The 19,543-nt window shown below is 52.3% G+C and overlaps 1 protein-coding gene across 1 annotated transcript; it reads left to right on the forward strand.

The window, feature by feature from the left end:
* The first annotated feature begins 561 nt into the window (after positions 1-561).
* On the forward strand, positions 562-18,633 carry zbtb1 (zinc finger and BTB domain containing 1). Its single transcript, XM_078561955.1, has 2 exons — positions 562-644; positions 16,488-18,633. The coding sequence occupies exon 2, from the start codon at positions 16,515-16,517 to the stop codon at positions 18,630-18,632; it is 2,118 nt and encodes a 705-aa protein (XP_078418081.1). The 5' UTR covers positions 562-644; positions 16,488-16,514; the 3' UTR covers position 18,633.
* Positions 18,634-19,543: the final 910 nt, after the last annotated feature.

Here is a 19,543-nt window from a genome sequence, read left to right on the forward strand (position 1 = left end):
CGCAATCCAGATCACAACTTGCTCCTCATCCTAACTCTGCTTCATCTGGCAAATGATGTTAAATCCCCGGGTTTCTCATTATTTACACTGTCAAAACCCTTTCGGTGTCTGCAGGACAGGGGAAAAAGACAGTAAAAGACAGTATTGGCCTCACCTCAACTGGTCCCAAGAGCAACGGTATTGCCATAACCATTTTAAATTGCAAAAGAGCGAGGACAATGTGGGAAGGGCAGTGTGGATTCGGTGGTAGGTATCGAAAGGGAAATTAGATGAACACTCAAAGGGAAAAGTTTGCAGGGCTACAGGAAAGTAGCAAGGGAGTGACTGAATGGATGGCTCCAACAAAGGGAGTTGGCACAGGGGCAATGGGCCGAATGGCCTCTTTCTGTGCTGTCTGATCCTGGGAGGGTTGGTTTGGGAGGAAGCAGCAACCTCTGGGCTGGGGATCGAGTTGGTTCAGGACGTTTCCCCTTTAAGGAGGAGAGGCAGTAGCTCATTTCCTGTGATGTGTTTGATTGAGGCCCTTACACTGAGTAAAGGCTGCAGATTGCACCGGGGAAAGGGCACCAGGCACCGGCTTCCAGTGACCAGCAAAGGCCGGTACAACCGACAGGGAGCAGGAGGGGCATCCACACCGAGTCAGGGTAAGAGCTGTAAGCGGGACTGGGGCAATGCAACCGGGGGAGAGAAATGCAACCGAGCCCCGGGGACTAGAGCAATGCAACCGGGGCAGAGAAATGCAACCGAGCCCCGGGGACTAGAGCATTGCAACCGGGGCAGAGAAATGCAACCGAGCCCCGGGGACTAGAGCATTGCAACCGGGGCAGAGAAATGCAACCGAGCCCCGGGGACTAGAGCATTGCAACCGGGACAGGGAAATGCAACCGAGCCCCGGGGACTAGAGCATTGCAACCGGGGGAGAGAAATGCAACCGAGCCCGGGGACTAGAGCATTGCAACCGGGGGAGAGAAATGCAACCGAGCCCGGGGACTAGAGCATTGCAACCGGGGGAGAGAAATGCAACCGAACCCCGGGGACTAGAGCATTGCAACCGGGGGAGAGAAATGCAACCGAACCCCGGGGACTAGAGCATTGCAACCAGGGGAGAGAAATGCAACCGAGCCCCGGGGTCTGGAGCATTGCAACCGGGGGAGAGAAATGCAACCGAACCCCGGGGACTAGAGCATTGCAACCGGGGCAGAGAAATGCAACCGAACCCCGGGGACTAGAGCATTGCAACCGGGGGAGAGAAATGCAACCGAACCCCGGGGACTAGAGCATTGCAACCACGGGAGAGAAGTGCAACCGAGCCCCGGGGACTAGAGCATTGCAACCGGGGCAGAGAAATGCAACCGAGCCCCGGGGACTAGAGCATTGCAACCAGGGGAGAGAAGTGCAACCGAGCCCCGGGGTCTGGAGCATTGCAACCGGGGGAGAGAAATGCAACCGAGCCCCGGGGACTAGAGCATTGCAACCAGGGGAGAGAAATGCAACCGAGCCCTGGGGACTAGAGCATTGCAACCGGGGGAGAGAAATGCAACCGAGCCCCGGGGACTAGAGCATTGCAACCGGGGGAGAGAAATGCAACCGAGCCCGGGGTCTGGGGCGATTTACAGGCGGCTCTGGCACTGGGGTGTTTTGGCACTGGCACTGGCACTGGGGTGTTCTGGCACTGGCACTGGGGTGTTTTGGTGCTGGCGCTGGGGTGTTTTGGCGTTGGCGCTGGGGCGATTTGGCGCTGGGGCTGGGATGATTTGGCGCTGGGGCTGGGATGATTTGGCGCTGGGGCTGGGGTGATTTGGCGCTGGGGCTGGGGTGATTTGGCGCTGGCGCTGGGGTGATTTGGCGCTGGGGTGATTTGGCGCTGGGGTGATTTGGCGCTGGCGCTGGGGTGATTTGGCGCTGGCGCTGGGGTGATTTGGCGCTGGCGCTGGGGTGATTTGGCGCTGGCGCTGGGGTGATTTGGCGCTGGCGCTGGGGTGATTTGGCGCTGGCGCTGGGGTGATTTGGCGCTGGCGCTGGGGTGATTTGGCGCTGGCGCTGGGGTGATTTGGCGCTGGCGCTGGGGTGATTTGGCGCTGGCGCTGGGGTGATTTGGCGCTGGCGCTGGGGTGATTTGGCGCTGGGGTGATTTGGCGCTGGGGTGATGTGGCGCTGGGGTGATGTGGCGCTGGCGCTGGGGTGATCTGGCGCTGGGGTGATGTGGCGCTGGCGCTGGGGTGATGTGGCGCTGGCGCTGGGGTGATGTGGCGCTGGCGCTGGGGTGATGTGGCGCTGGCGCTGGGGTGATGTGGCGCTGGCGCTGGGGTGATGTGGCGCTGGCGCTGGGGTGATGTGGCGCTGGCGCTGGGGTGATGTGGCGCTGGTGCTGGCACTGGGGTGATGTGGCGCTGGCGCTGGCACTGGGGTGATGTGGCGCTGGCGCTGGCACTGGGGTGATGTGGCGCTGGCGCTGGCACTGGGGTGATGTGGCGCTGGCGCTGGGGTGATGTGGCGCTGGCGCTGGGGTGATGTGGCGCTGGCGCTGGGGTGATGTGGCGCTGGCGCTGGGGTGATGTGGCGCTGGCGCTGGGGTGATGTGGCGCTGGCACTGGGGTGATGTGGCGCTGGCACTGGGGTGATGTGGCGCTGGCACTGGGGTGATGTGGCGCTGGCACTGGGGTGATGTGGCGCTGGCACTGGGGTGATGTGGCGCTGGCACTGGGGTGATGTGGCGCTGGCACTGGGGTGATGTGGCGCTGGCACTGGGGTGATGTGGCGCTGGCACTGGGGTGATGTGGCGCTGGCACTGGGGTGATGTGGCGCTGGCGCTGGCACTGGGGTGATGTGGCGCTGGCGCTGGCACTGGGGTGATGTGGCGCTGGCGCTGGCACTGGGGTGATGTGGCGCTGGCGCTGGCACTGGGGTGATGTGGCGCTGGCACTGGGGTGATGTGGCGCTGGCACTGGGGTGATGTGGCGCTGGCACTGGGGTGATGTGGCGCTGGCACTGGGGTGATGTGGCGCTGGCACTGGGGTGATGTGGCGCTGGCACTGGGGTGATGTGGCGCTGGCACTGGGGTGATGTGGCGCTGGCACTGGGGTGATGTGGCGCTGGCGCTGGCACTGGGGTGATGTGGCGCTGGCACTGGGGTGATGTGGCGCTGGCGCTGGCACTGGGGTGATGTGGCGCTGGCACTGGGGTGATGTGGCGCTGGCACTGGGGTGATGTGGCGCTGGCGCTGGCACTGGGGTGATGTGGCGCTGGCACTGGGGTGATGTGGCGCTGGCACTGGGGTGATGTGGCGCTGGCACTGGGGTGATGTGGCGCTGGCACTGGGGTGATGTGGCGCTGGCACTGGGGTGATTTGGCGCTGGCACTGGGGTGATTTGGCGCTGGCACTGGGGTGATTTGGCGCTGGCACTGGGGTGATTTGGCGCTGGGGTGTTTTTGGCGCTGGGGTGTTTTTGGCGCTGGGGTGTTTTTGGCGCTGGCGCTGGGGTGTTTTTGGCGCTGGCGCTGGGGTGTTTTTGGCGCTGGCGCTGGTGCTGGGGTGTTTTTGGCGCTGGCGCTGGGGTGTTTTTGGCGCTGGCGCTGGGGTGTTTTTGGCGCGGACCCTGGCACTGGGGCGTTACATACAATCTCAGTAGAAGTGTTGATGTTATTGGATTGTTGTAAATATTCAATTTGTTCACTAATGTCCTTTAGGGAAGGAATCCTGCCACCCTTACCCGGTCTGGTCCTGTATGTCTGGTTTGAGACATCATGGTTAATTCTTAAAAGGTGCTCAGTTACATCAGCACCTTGCATTTATATAGCACTACTAACGCAATAAAACATTCCAAGTGCTCCATCGGAGCAGTTATCAGACACTATTTAATACTAAGCCACATAGGAGATATTAGGTCAGGTGTCCAAATGCTTGGTCAAAGAGGTAGGGTTTAAAGAGCATAAAGGAAGAAAGTGAGGGAGGGAATACCGGAGCTTGGGGCCCAGGCAGCTGAAGGCACGGCCGCCAATGATAAAGCCCCGATTTTAATCGCTCTTCAAGAGGCCAGAAGTGGAGGGACATGGAGATCTCAGAGGGCTGAGGGCCTGTTGGAGGTTAGTGATCGGGACTGCTGAGGTCATGCAGGGATTTGCAAACAGAATTGTAAAATTACCCACCAGCACCTTCCCGGGGTCACCCAGGAATAGCCCTTGCCAGCGATGCTCAGACCTCAGGGGTGACTGCCTATATAAAAATACTTCATTTAAAGAAAGAATCGAGCAGATTTTCTGTTGGGAGAATCTCCACTTTGGACATTTCAGTAAATTCACTATTGTACCGAAACAGCGAGAGGAAACTTGTAAGTGTTGGTTCTGTTCTGGGGTTCCCTCCATCAGCTGTGGTCTTGTAGAAAATGTTGGGTTTGGCTGAAATATTTATTCTTATCTTCAACTTGAGATGGGGGAAGGAAGGAAGAAAGTGAGGAAAGGTTGTGGAAAAATCGCCCAGCACTTTTGGAACATCCTTGGGTGGAGCAAGTTTGGTTGCAGTTAGAATCTGGACCCGTGCTCGGGTAGTTTAGATAGCTCGTGGTTACTTAGGCATTGGGCTCGTTGGTTTATCCTTAATGTGGGTGGAAGGGGATCTGTTCCGTTATCCAGGAATGCCGAAAGTTTATTGAGGGTCTGTCTGGGATGGACTGCAGTCTCGGTCTGTCCATACTGAGGCTGCAAGATGACAAGCAACCTCACTGCTGGTGGTAATGTTAGTCAGAGACACCTGGTGGGAAACACCTGACTGAGCAAGGACTTAGTGATCTTTATTTAATTTTCAAGTGTCACTAGCAAAACCAGCATTTATTGCCCATCTCTAATTGCCCTTGAGAAGGTGGTGGCAAACCGCTGCAGTCCATGTGGTGTAGGTACACCCACAGCGCTGTTAGGGAGGGAGTTCCAGGATTTTGACCCAGCGACAGTGAAGGAACGGCCGATATATTTCCAAGTCAGGATAGTGAGTGGCTTGGAGGGGAACTTGCAGGGGGTGGTGTTCCCATGTGTCTGCTGCCCTTGTCCTTCTAGATGGTAGAGATTGTGGGTTTGGAAGGTGATGTCTAAGGAGCCTTGGTGAGTTCCTGCAGTGCATCTTGTAGATGGTACACACACTGCTGCTACTGTGCGTCGGTGGTGGATGCAGTGAATGTTGAAGTTGGTGGGATGCTGATCAAGCGGGACTGCTTTGTCCTGGATGGTGTCTCATATAAAGCAAGGATATTGTGTGTCTGCACTACAGGGTTCATCTCCTACTCCTGTGTTTGGAGGAACCTTGTAAATTAGGGAGTATTTGGGAGATGACAGAGTCGCTCCAGTTGTTACTGCCCCAGGTGTTGGGTTTGATACCGTCTGATTTCCATGTTCTGTGAGGTGAATATCTGATTCAGGAGGGAGTAGGGCAGACAATGAAAGATCAGAGACACTGAGTACAAAACAAGGAACTGATGTTAAACCTTTACAAATCACTAGTTCGGTCTCAGCTGGAATATTTTGTTCATTTCTGGGCACCTAGCAGCGTCTGTGAGATTAGTCTTTAATCCCTGAATTCTCCAGAACAGTTCTGCAGGGTTGGCAGGACATTTATTTCAGTAGAGTTCCCTTGGCCGCCCTCCCTCTCCCTCAGCTTGCTGATTAGAGTTTTATTCCACTGCCCTAGCAAAGGTTGGTGTGGGTGGGGAATGTTTAACCCAGTGACACTCCATTGAGCAATGTTGAACTCTGTTGCCTGTGACCATGGTGATTGCTGAGGCTTTGAGTGTGTTGTTAAAATGAGTTTCATTTTTGAATGGGGGGGACAGTGGAGATATCTTGGACACCTTCTTTGAAAAATATCTGCAAATAACACGCAGCCTCCCACATGCTCTTATTTCCCCCCCACCCCCCCTCCCCCCATCCCTGCACAATATGGCTTACTGTGCAAAGACAGAGAGACCAAAACTCCTCCGCCTCGCACCAAGTGCACTTACCCAAACATCTTCTGCTTGCTGACTTACATTGGTGCTTGGTTAAGCAATACATTGAGGTTTCTTGAATTCTTATCCTTGTTTCAAACCCTTCCCTGGCCTCACCCTTCCCTATCTCTGTAAATCTCCTCCAGCCTCACAACCCTCTGAAATATCTGCGCTCCTCTTGAATTTCTCTACCATTGGTGGGTGTGTCTTTAGCTGCCTGGACCCTAAACTCTGGAATTCTCTCCATAAACCTCTGCCTTCCTTATAGACCAACCTTGCTCTAATGTCTCCTTATATGTGGTCTGATAATGTTCCTGACAATGACCATTGGCCGTTTTCCGACATGAAAAGCACATACGTGCACATTGCTGTTGACCCTCAGGGCAAGAAGAGGAACTGGAGCAGAGGTATTATTTATTCATGGGAGGTGGTCAGCATCCGTTGCCCATCCCTTGAACTGGGTGTCTTGCTGGGCCATTTCAGAGTCAACCACATTGCTGTGGGCCTGGAGTCACATGTAGGCCAGACCGGGTAAAGATGGCAGATTCCCCTCCCTAAATTAGTGAACCAGGTGGGTTTTTGTGACAATCGATGATAGTTTCATGGTCACCATTACTGAGGTTAGTTAGCTTAAATTTTTTTAATTAATTGAATTTAAATTTCACCAGCTGCTGTGGTGGGTTTTGAACCCATGTCCCCAGAGTATTAGCCTGGGCCACTGGATTACTGGTCCAGTGACATTACCACTATTGCCACCGTCTATCCCACTGTATAATGCAGGGCTGTTGAGTAATGCAGCAAACACTCAAAAGTATTCCGTCTGCGTTGAGTTAGTTGCTTTCACCTGGGGTGTGGTTTAGGGACCTTGAGATTTTGGGATAGGGCAGTGGGAATTCAGCCAGCTGATCACTATCGATAGGACCTTTTGAGTCGGTGCCTTCAGGAGAGGAGGCGCTGTTATTCCCCATGATTTATAAAATACTGATTCAACCTCAACTGCATTATTGTGTCCAATTCAGGGCACCACACATGGAGGATGTGAGATGATGCAGAAAAGATTCATGCGAATGGTTCCAGGGATGAGGTAATTCAGTTACATGGATTGGAGAAGTTGGGACTGTTCTCCTTGGTGAAGAGAAGGTTGAGAGGGGATTTGATAACAGTATTCAAAACCATGAGGGGTCTGGACAGATTAGATAGGGGAGAAAGTGTTCCCATTGGTGGAAGGATTGAGAATCACAGAATGGTTACAGCACAGAAGTAGACCATTCGGCCCATTCGCGTCTGTGTTGGTCCTCTGAAAGAGCAATTCACCTGGTCCCACTCCCCCAGTGCCATTCTCCCCATCTTTTCCCTGTAGCCTAGCAAATTTTATCTGTTCAGATAATCATCCAATTCTCTTTTGAAAACCACGGGTGAATCTGCTTCCACCACACTCCCAGTCAGTGCGTTTCAGATCCTTGCCCCTCACTGTGTAAAAACAAAAAAATTTCTCCTGTGCTGCTAATTCTGCCATTCACTGTAAATCTGTGCCACCTGGTTCTTGATCCTTTCACCGACAGGAACAGTTTCTGCCTATACAGCCCCTCATGGCGCCCCAATTATTGATTACCCTGAATTGCTCCTTTTCCAGAACCTAAACCTTCTGATACAATGATCACTGTCCCCTAAACGTTCTCCGACTGACACTTGATCCACTTGGCCCACCTCATTCCCAAGAACCAGGTCTGGCAGTGCTTCCTCCCTCATTGGACTGGAAACATATTGCTGCAGAAAAGTTTCCTGAACACGGTCTAGGATCTTTTGCCCCTCTCTTCCCTTTTCCCTACCGAAGTCTATAGTTGGATAAAAGAAGTCCATAAGACCATAAGACAAAGGAGCAGAAATTAGGCCATTCGGCCCATCGAGTCTGCTCCGCCATTCAATCATGGCTGATAAGTTTCTCAACCCCATTCTCCCGCCTTCTCCCCATAACCTTTGATCCCCTTACCAATCAAGAACCTATCTATCTCTGTCTTAAAGTCCCCCGTTATAACTACCCTATAATTCTTGCCTCTCTTCGTAATTTTTTAACAATTTTGTTCTTCTACATCTTTCCCACTAGCCGGTGGCCTATACAGTATATCCAGGTCTGTACTTATACTTTACATTTTTTTAGCGTTAATCAATTGCATTCTGTCTTTGACCCCTCTAGGACACCCTCTCCAGCACTGTAAGATTCTCTTTAATCAATACTGCCACCCTCTTCCTATCATTCCTGATCACTTTGTATCCACGAATATTTAATATCTAGTCCTACTCTTTTTGAGCCAGATCTCTCTCGTTGTCACAACATTATATTTCCACATGGCAATCTGCATCTGCAACTCACCAGCCTTAGTTACCACACTCTCTGCCCATTCACCTACATCCACGCTAACCCTAAATTAGACATTAATACATTGTTCTCACTCTAAGCCAACCTAATACCTTACTAATTCTGACTCTAGTGTTATCTGTCCCTCCCAAGTCTTTTGCATTTTTAGTAATATTACCTCCTGGTTCCCACACATACCTGCCAAGTTAGTTTAAACCCTCCCCAATAGCACTAGCAAAATGCTGCACAAGGAAATTGCTCCTGGCTCTGTTTAGGTGCAACCCATCTGGCCTGTACATATCGCATCTTCCCCAGAACCGGTTGCAATGTCCCAGGAATGTAAAACCTCCCTCCTACACCACATTCATCTACTGTATCTTGCTATTTCAACACTCGTGTGTGTGGTACTGGGAGTAATCTGGCGATTACTATGTTTGAGGTCCTGTTTGCTAATTTCCTACCAATTTCCCTAAATTCTGACTGCAGGACCACATCCCTCTTTCTACCTATGTCATTGTATTGATGTTGACCAGCACTGCTGGTTGTTCACCGCCCCTCAAGGTGTTCTGCACCCACTGAGTGACATCCTTGACCCTGGCATCAGAGAGGCATCATCCTGGTGTAAGACTGGGCATCCATGAGGTGCTGTGGGCCATCAGCAGCAGCAGAATTGTCCTCGAACACAATCTGTAACCTCATGGCCCAGCATATCCCCCACTCTACCATTACCATCAAGCCAGGAGATCAACCCTGGTTCAGTGAAGAGTGCAGGAGGGCATGCCAGGAGCAGCACCAGACATACCTAAAAAATAAGGTGTCAAACTGGTGAAGCTATAACGCAGGACTATTTGCATGCCAAACAGCATTATCATTTGCTGCTTGACAGAGCTAAGCAATCCCACAGCCAACGGATCAGATCTAAGCTCTGCAGTCCTGCCACATCCAGGCGTGAATGGTGGTGGACAATTAAACAACTCACTGGAGGAGGAGGCTCCACAAATAATCCCAACCTCAATGATGGGGGGCCCAGGAATTCAGTGCAAAAGATAAGGCTGAAGCTACAATCTTCAGCCAGAAGTGCCGAGTGGATGATGCATCTCAGCCTCCTCCGGAGGGCCCCAGCATCACAGATGCCAGTCTTCAGCCAATTCAATTCACTCCACGCGTTATCAAGAAACGGCTGAAGGCACTGGATACTGCAAAGGCTACGGGCCCTGACAATATTCCAGCAATAGTACTGAAAACTTGTGCTCCAGAACTTGCCGTGCCCCTAGCCAAGCTGTTCCAGTACAGCTACAACACTGGCATCTACCCGGCTATGTGGAATATTGTCCAGGTATGTCCTGTACACAAAAAGCAGGACAAATCCAACCCGGCCAATTACCGTCCCATCAGTCTACTCTCCATTATCAGTGAAGTAATGGGAGGGGAAATCAACAGTGTTATCAAGCGGCATTTGTTTAGCAATAACCTGCTCACTGAACGCCCAGTTTGGGTTCCACCAGGGCCACTCAGCTCCTGACATCATTACAGCCTTGGTTCAAACATGGACAAAAAAGCTGAGCTCCCGAGGTGAGGTAAGAGTGACTGCCCTTGACATCAAGGCAGCATTTGACCGAGTGTGGCATCAAGGAGCCCCTGCAAAACTAAAGTCAATGGGAATCAGGGAAAACTCTCCACTGGTTGGAGTCATACCTAGCGGAAAGGAAGATGGTTGTGGTTGTTGGGGGTCAGTCATCTCAGCTCCAGGACATCACTGCAGGAGTTCCTCAGGGTAGTGTCGTAGGCCCAACCATCTTCAGCTGCTTCATCAATGACCTTCCTTCCATCATAAGGTCAGAAGTGGGGATGTTCGCTGATGATTGCACAATGTTCAGCACCATTCAGAACTCCTCAGATACTGAAGCAGTCCATGTCCAAATGTAGCAAGACCTGGACAATATCCAGGCTTGGGCTGATAAGTGGCAAGTAACATTCACGCCACACAAATGTCAGGCAATGACCATCTCCAACAAGAGAGAATCCAACCATCGTCCTTTGACATTCAATGGCATTACCATCACTGAATCCCCCACTATCAACATCCTGGGGGTTATCATTGACCAGAAACTGAACTGGACTAGCCAAATAAATACTGTGGCTACAAGAGCAGGTCAAAGGCTGAGAATCCTCCGGCGAGTAACTCACCTCCTGACTCCCCAAAGCCTGTCCACCATCTACAAGGCACAAGTCAGGAGTGTGATGGAATACTCCCCACTTGCCTGGATGAGTGCAGCTCCCACAACACTCGAAATTTGATACCGTCTAGGACAAAGCAGCCACTTGATTGGCACCACATCCACAAACATTCGCTCCCTTTACCACCGATACACCGTGTGTACCATATACACGATGCACTGCAGGAATTCACCAAGGCTCCTTAGGCAGCACCTGCCAAACCCATGACCACTACCATCTAAAGGACATGGGGAAGCAGATACATGTGAACACCACCACCTGGAAGTTCCCCTCCAAGTCACTCACTATCCTGACTTGGAAATATATCACCGTTCCTTCACTGTCGCTGGGTCAAAATCCTGGAACTCCCTCCCTAACAGCACTGTGGGTGTACCTACACCACCACGGACTGCAGCGGTTCAAGAAGGCAGCTCACCACCACCTTCTCAAGGGCAACTAGGGATGGGCAATAAACACTGGCCCAGCCAGCGAAGCCCACATCTCGTGAATGAATTTTTTAAAAAATGGGTTTCGGGCCCACAGATACCTAAATAGGCAGACGACTAGTCATGATTAATTCTAAAATGGTTTATTAAGAAACAATTTGGATATGGTACATTAATTAGGAAAAAAGGATATGACCCGTAACAGTTGAGAAGTTTACTGATCTTGGAGGGCAGGCAAACAGTTGGCACAGAGTATGTTGATCTCATCCTCCTCATCCATTCTGAAGAAGGCAGCTACCGGCGAGTACTGTAACCTCACCAGCACCTCTCACCGAGACAGCCCCAGTATACGACCTCACCAGGACATGGCCCCTATGCCTGCGCACTTGTTAATACACCCTTTTTCTGGGGGCTGGTAGCTTACCCAGTGTCAATCACCTGTTGAAACTGTTCTGACCCATGGACACAGGTACTCAAAGCATCAGGGTGGTTACCGCCCCACTTGTGGGTCACCCTGCACCAGGTCAGCCTTGTTGTCATATCCTGGCTCTTTCTGTACATTTGCATAGATAAGGAGGTGCACACGGCACTATCCTAACAGCTTCGCAGTGTCAACATGGAAGCCTGAATTAAGACTGTTGAGAGGTCAAAGAGTTTAGAAATCCTTTTTTCTAGAGTGGGAGAGAATCAATGCTTTTTAGAAAATCCTATTAAGGTATTTTCTTGCATTACCGAGAACCTTTATATTAAAGACACACATTTCTTAAACTGGATGCACCTCAGAAGCTGCAGAAACGCCTGTCTGTTCCTCTTAACTATTGAACCTTCAGCCTCTATTGCTTTCCCAATCTTCCCCATGCCCCACCCCACTCACCGTACAGCTGAGCTGATTTAAGATGATTAACCAAAGGAACCAAAGATGAAGAGTGTGGGTGTTTAGGATCTGGAATGTGCTTCTGAAATGTGGTGGAGGCAGATTCAACCCTGGCTTTTAAAAGAGAATCGGATAGTTATCTGAAGATAAATAATTTGCAGGGCTAAGTGGAAAAGGTGAGGGGAGTGAGAGTAGCCAAGTTGCTATTGCAGAGCGCTGGCTCAGAGAGCAAGGTCTTAAAGGGCTTCTGTGTTAGAGCCATTCCGTGAGATAATTGGCAAAAAAATTCAGAGAAGAAACTACAAACTATTTTTATTTACCCAGTGACTTGGTATGATCTAGAATTCACTGACCTAAAAGGTGCTGGAAACCGGACTCAACAGGAAGTTTCAAAAACTTGAAAAAGAAAACCTGTGGAAGGCTATGGAGAGAGTGCAGGGGAGGGAGGGGCTAATCAGTAACCCTTTTAAAGAGCCAGCAGAGGCACAATGGGCTGAATGGCTTCCTTGTGTGCAGGGAAATTCACTGTTTCTATCCCCTTTCTCCTGCGCTATTTTCTCTTTATACTTTCACGGGATGTGAGCATCACTGGCCAGACCAGTATCTGTTGCCCATCCCTAATTGCCCCCGCGCTGATTAGGATTGTTTTAGGCCATTTCAGTGGCAGTTTAGAGTCAAGCGCATTCTTGTGGGTCTGGAGTCACATGGAGGATGGCAGATTCCCTTCCCCAAAAGGGGCATTAGTGAACCAGATGGATTTTTAATGATAGTTTTATGGTCGCCATGGTCACCAACAGCTTTCAATTTCGGATTTTATGAATTGAATTTAAATTCAGCCATGAGCCTTGAACCCATGTCCCCCTGTGCCTCCGGGTCACTAGTCCAGTTACATAATCACTGCTACTGTCTCCCTGTATTTTGTCTTCTGTGTATGAACCACACCCAACAATTTGGTGTCCTCTTGCAAGCTTTGAAATGATACACCTGATTCCCGAGTCCCAAATTGTTTATGTAAATGGTGAACAACAGTGATCCCAACACCGATCCTTGTGGAACACCACTTCCTAAAATGTGCAGCCTGAGTAACTACCTGTAACCCCCATCTCTCTGTTTTCTGTTCTGTATCCACCTTGCTGCCCATTCTGCTACTAGTCCCCTTACTCCAGACCTTCAGGGTTTAGTCAGAGAGTCTACCATGCGGTCCCTTTATTGAAGGCTTTTTGGAAATCTAAATATATTACTTCTACCACATTACTCTTATCTACCCTATCTGTTACTATTTCAAAGTGTTTGGTTAAGTTGCTCAAGCTGATCTTCCACGGTGATTTTCTTTTCAGTTTCTGGATGTTTTTCTGTTGCCCTTTTGAGTAAGGAGTCTTTTGTTATTCCTACCACTGGTCGACAGTTCCCTGGAGTTGTTCTATCTCCCTTTTTAAAAATAGGAATCACACCAGCTGCCCACCAGTCCTTTGGCAAGATTCCCTTTCCCAATGGCTGTGGGAAGTGGGGGGTTTGAAGCCAGTATTGATTGAAGTTCCTTATAAAGGCACAGCATCAACAGTGTTGCCTTTTATGCAGGGTTTAACCAGATGTACAAAGATGAAAACATTGGAAGATGTTTCCTGTTCCCTGCAATGACTGCAAAAATCCTTTTCCTCTTGTGACTGTCGATTGTGTATATTAATATCGCTGTTATTTTTTTCGTTGGACTCTTGATCCAGGCCTACATCCTCCTTTTATTTGCTATATTTACAAGGCACACGTCAGGAGTGTGATGGAATACTCTCCACTTGCTTGGATGAGTGCAGCTCCTACAACATTTGAGAAGTTTGACACCATCCAGGACAAAGCAGCCCACTTGATTGACACCCGATCCACAAACATTCACTCCCTCCACCACCGACGCAAAGTAGCAGCAGTGTGTACCATCTACAAGATGCGCTGCAGAAATTCACCAAGGCTCCTTCGACAGCACCTTCCAAACCCACGACCACTACCATCTAGAAGGACAAGGGCAGCAGATAGATGGGAACACCACCACCTGGAAGTTCCCCTCCAAGCCTCTCACCATCCTGACTTGGAAATATATCGCCGTTCCTTCACTGTCACTGGGTCAAAATCCTGGAACTCCCTCCCTAACAGCACTGTGGGTGTACCTACACCACATGGACTGCAGCGGTTCAAGAAGGCAGCTCACCACCACCTTCTCAGGGGCAATTAGGGATGGGCAATAAATGCTGGCCCAGCCAGTGACCCCCACATCCCGTGAGTAGCTGGGAGATAGAGGCGGGGAGGACAGTGAGCTGAACACTAGCTTGTTGTGGAGGAGAAACGAAGCAATAAGAGTGCAGCTCACTCTGGGTTTATGAGGGGAAAATCGGGACTGTCGGAGGGCCAGCGCTGAGGGAGCGCGGCGCTGTCGGAGGGCCAGCGCTGAGGGAGCGCGGCGCTGTCGGAGGGCCAGCGCTGAGGGAGCGCGGCGCTGTCGGAGGGCCAGCGCTGAGGGAGCGCGGCGCTGTCGGAGGGCCAGCGCTGAGGGAGCGCGGCGCTGTCGGAGGGCCAGCGCTGAGGGAGCGCGGCGCTGTCGGAGGGCCAGCGCTGAGGGAGCGCGGCGCTGTCGGAGGGCCAGCGCTGAGGGAGCGCGGCGCTGTCGGAGGGCCAGCGCTGAGGGAGCGCGGCGCTGTCGGAGGGCCAGCGCTGAGGGAGCGCGGCGCTGTCGGAGGGCCAGCGCTGAGGGAGCGCGGCGCTGTCGGAGGGCCAGCGCTGAGGGAGCGCGGCGCTGTCGGAGGGCCAGCGCTGAGGGAGCGCGGCGCTGTCGGAGGGCCAGCGCTGAGGGAGCGCGGCGCTGTCGGAGGGCCAGCGCTGAGGGAGCGCGGCGCTGTCGGAGGGCCAGCGCTGAGGGAGCGCGGCGCTGTCGGAGGGCCAGCGCTGAGGGAGCGCGGCGCTGTCGGAGGGCCAGCGCTGAGGGAGCGCGGCGCTGTCGGAGGGCCAGCGCTGAGGGAGCGCGGCGCTGTCGGAGGGCCAGCGCTGAGGGAGCGCGGCGCTGTCGGAGGGCCAGCGCTGAGGGAGCGCGGCGCTGTCGGAGGGCCAGCGCTGACGTAGGGCCAGCGCTGGACTTGGTGTTATTGTTAGGAAAGCAGCTAATAAGGGATATGAGATGTAAGAACATAAGAAATAGGAACAGGAGTTGACCATTCAGCCCCTGGAGCCTGTTCCAATACGTTCACGACTAATCGTCACCTTGACCTCCATTTTCCTGCCTGCTCCCCATAAATTTGATTTCCCCAAGAGCCCAAAGTCTGGCTATTTCAGCCTTAAATATATTAAATGGTGGAGTTTGAGGAATTTTTTTAAAAAATTCATTCATTGGATTTGGGCATCACTGGATAGGCCAGCCTTTAATGCCCATCCCTTATTGCCCTTGGCCAGAGGGCAGTTAAGGGTCAGCCACATTGCTGTGGGTCTGGAGTCACCTGTAGGTCAGACCGGGTAAGGACGGCAGATTTCCTTCCCTAAAGGACATTAGTGACCCAGATGGGTTTTTTTACAACAATTGGCAGTGGTTTTGTGGTCATCATTGTCAGTAACGTCATCTTTAAAACCAACTTTAACTTAAGTTGTGTAAAATTAAGACAGTTGTTGATTCTCATGAATGACACGTACCGAATAATTTATTGTTCTCTCTCCTGCTGTATTAGGATCGATAATAGTCACAATCCTAAAACCTGTTGCTTAAACAGAGGGTATTATTTACAGCCAAGGTGTAACTCTACCGCTCCAACAGCTTTATTTAGAGCACAATCTTGTTACTTTTTTGTTTAGAATAATCATTTGAAACTGTAAGATGCAGCGAAATGATTAATCTTCAGCCCCACAATAAAACCACAGCTTTTCTCAACATAATCCTTTAGATACTTGGTTTTATTGAAAAATCGTCATGGTGACAGGTGCTGAATTATGGAGCTACAAATGAAACAAGCGATCCTAATTCATAACATAGTTATAGACTATCATTAAAATAAAAGTATAAAATAATAAAAGGATTGAACCTTTCAGCATAAAACAATACATCGCAAAATGCCGGTCTCCTTAATTTACAGAATAATAATGTACAGTCTGCTGCACTCTGCAATGTCTATTCAAATCCTTAGGCCCTATGTTGTCAGGTTAAGTTCATTAAATTCTAAATCATTTACATCCTACTTGTGAGTTTTTTATAAAGTAGGGGATTGGGCTGTCCCTGAGTCTATTCATTTTTATTTGTGGAATGGTGTCTTTTCGCCTTAATTCCATCACACGTTTACTTTAAAGGCTTTTTTCATGTTGTTGCAATCCAACTGGAAAAGGTTGGGAACTGCAGACCAGATGTTAAAGAACTGGGTGTGGTCCTGGAGCAGCAGGTTGCAGGCCCCTGGTTTGGAACTTGGAGTGCAGATTCAATCATGGCCTTTAAAAGGGACATTGCGTATTTGACGGTTAGATATTGCAGAGGAATGGGTAAAGAGTGGCGAGGGAGACTCTTTCAAAGAGCCAGTGTAGAATGGTTGGGGCTCCTCCTGTGCTTTACCATTCAGTGATTCTCTGATTAATCTCCAGCAATGATCCAACTTTCTGTTTCCTTCCAGGAGCCTGGTTGGGGCTAGTGATCCAAGATGCCAAGGCTGAGCCATAGTGAATACGTCCTCCAGCAGTTGAACAACCAGAGGGAGTGGGGCTTCCTGTGCGATTGCTGTATCATTATCAATGACATTTACTTCCGGGCCCACAGGGCTGTGCTGACTGCCTGCAGCTCCTATTTCAGAATGATGTTCATCAGCCAGCAGCAGCTAACAGGGAACCTCAGTCTGAGCAACGTTAACATCAGCGCAGAGTGCTTTGACCTCATCCTGCAGATCATGTACCTGGGGAGGCTGGTGGGAGTTCCCTCTGACTTTGAGGAGTTGCGATCGGCCATGACCTTCCTGCAGCTTTACTATGTGCCCAAGAGTTTGGACGAGCTGCAGGAGAGCGATGGGAAGCCTGTCCAGTCACCGCCGTTGGCTTTTGCTCGTCCCAAAGGCTCCATGATGTTCGGGGTCCGGATGTACGATGACCCACTGGAGGCGACCAAGAGGACCCGGAGGGAACCGAGTCCCGAGGTCAGCAGGGTCTGTGCTGTCCCTCCACCCCCCCTGCCCCCTCTCCCACTGCTGCCCTCCAGTGTGGAGCGGGTGCCCAGGAAGCAGGCCTCCAGCCCTCCCCGCAAACAGAGCCGGACGGGCCTGAAGGGGAGGCTGCACCACCGCTTTGGCAAGCGTTACACCTGCGACTGTTGTGGCTTCGTCTTCAGCTGTGAGAAGCTCCTGAACGAGCACGCACTGACCTGCAACAGCAGGCGCGCTCCACCCCGGCCGGACGGAGGCGGGGAGGAGAGCGGCTCCGACAAGATCGAGAGGGTTGGCGAGGAGGGCCCCGGGGGGAGGGCGGACTCCTCGGAGGTCCCAACGGAGGAGAGCTCGGAGAATGACACCGACTCCAAGGGGGACCTCAGGGATTCTGCCACCAACACCCACCTGGTTAAGAGTGAGCCCGAGGACACAGCGGCTGTCGACCTGCGCGATATCACCGTGGTCCAGGTGGTGGACGATGGCGAGCTCCCCTCCGACGAGGAGAAGGAAGAGGGAATGACCTTTGAGGAAGCTGGAAAACTCTACAGCAACTTCCCCACCCAGAGGAGGGCAGCTCTGGGCAACGGCCACCAACGGACAGTGGAGCAGGTCAAGGGTCACTCTGGTTGGACAGTGGACGAGAAGGAGGAGGAGGAGGAGGAAGAGGAAGAGGAGGAGGACGACACACTGGACGGCGCCTTGAAGATGGAGCCTCCGGGGGAAGGAGGCAGTCCCCTGGGGCCAGCCTGCGAGCTGTGTGGGGTGGCATTGCCCGAGAGCGAGCGCACAGCTCACTATGTGGCGCACCACGTGGAGAGCGTGTGTGCCTGTGGCAAGTGTGGGCGGATCCTGGTGAAGGGGGGTCGATTGCAGGAACACGCTGAGCGTTGCCTGGGGGTGCACGACACCCTCTACACCTGGCAGTCCGGGGGCGAGCTGCTCCCCTCCCCGGCCGCAGTGCCCACCGGAGACCCCTCGCCTGAGGGCCCAGGCCACGAAGTGGGCCGCTTCACCTGCCAGGTGTGTGGGGGCAGCTTCAAACAGCGGTGCCAGCTCCAGGAGCACATGTACCGGCACGCTGGCCGCAGCTTCCAGTGCCCGCAGTGCGCCCGGACCTTCGACCAGGAGAAGCTGTGGGTCGAGCACGTTTCCCGCTGCATGTTTGGCCAGCCGGCCCGGGAGGCCACGACCGAGAGAGCTGACCGCAGGAAGCACGTCTGCAACCTCTGCGGCAAGGCCTTCTACCAGCGGTGCCACCTGAGGGAGCACTTCACCACCCACACCAAGGAGAAGGAGTTTGCCTGTCAGATCTGCGGCAAGGAATTCCTGCGGGAGCGCCTGCTCCGGCTGCACCTGGACATGCACCGGGGCGACGCCCGCTACGTCTGCCCCCGATGTGGCCAAGGCAGCTACCGGAAGCACGACCACCTGCGGCACATGGTGTCTCACCTGGCGGGCAGGGAGGTCATCTGCGAGGTGTGTTTCCAGGTGTTTGGGGATGGTGAGCTGCTGGAGCGTCACACAGATGTTCACCTTCACGCCTGCACCCTGTGCGGAGACAAGTTCAAACTGAAGAAGGAGCTGACCATGCACCATCTGACCAGCCACACCAAGAAAGTGTGAGTGACCCTGACCCTGACACACCCACCCCCACCCACAGATAACCCCCTGACCCTGACCCTGACCCACCCCCCATGATGATGTTGGGCCAAGTACTTCACTGGATGTCAAGCACTTGAATCTCTTCTTTTCATTGCAAGTTACTCACCTTCCCTCCCCCCACAGCCGGGTGCTAACACTTGTTGGGGTGTCCAGACAGCCCTCGCCACCCCCTCCCTCCCCCCGCTGCCTGCAGAATGACGCGGGGGGAGGGGGGACACTCAGTGGAAATGTCGGACATTGGAGGCAATCACGCAGGATTCCCCCCACCCCCACCCCCAGCTTCGCAGGAGGAGCTTAGCTACGCCAATGGCCATCCTTACCCCAGGGCACTCGCACCCATTGTCACCATCGGCAACTCCAGGCCCAAGTGAGACCAGGATATAATGGGATGCTTTACTACACATTCGATCACTGATTTAACTGGGAGGAACTGACACTGGTGCCTTTAGTTCCACACTATAACCTTCAGACCTGGCAAGTTTACTCCGCCAGTTGTTGAGTGAGACACCGATCCGGGTGGTGCTTTCTCCATTGTATCGGGAATGTGCGTTTTGCACATGGGGCTGGAGAAATGCAATTTTTTTTTTATAATGATATCCACCTTTTTCTGTCTCTAATGGACTGATTTCTTTTCTCTGTCAGTGAGTGGCCTTTGCTACACTGTCGAACAAATTGTCCGTGAATACTCCCTGAGTGAGACTTGGAGGCCCATCTGTGTCCAGTGGTCCACTTTGTGTGGTGCGCACAGCCAGAGAAAGCAGAATTGTTCTGCTTGGGGCAGAGAAGGTCCAGGGAAGAGTTGATAAGAGTTGTTCAGAATTACGAATGGGCTTTGACAGAGTGAATAGGATCTGTTTCCAATGGCAGGAGGG

The sequence above is a fragment of the Cetorhinus maximus genome, chromosome 18, assembly GCF_964194155.1.
Source record: "Cetorhinus maximus chromosome 18, sCetMax3.hap1.1, whole genome shotgun sequence".
NCBI classification, from domain to species: domain Eukaryota; kingdom Metazoa; phylum Chordata; class Chondrichthyes; order Lamniformes; family Cetorhinidae; genus Cetorhinus; species Cetorhinus maximus.

What these genes read in the sequence shown, in the direction of transcription:
- zbtb1 (XM_078561955.1), top strand. Translation starts at nt 16,515, where the DNA reads ATGCCAAGGCTGAGCCATAGTGAATACGTCCTCCAGCAGTTGAACAAC.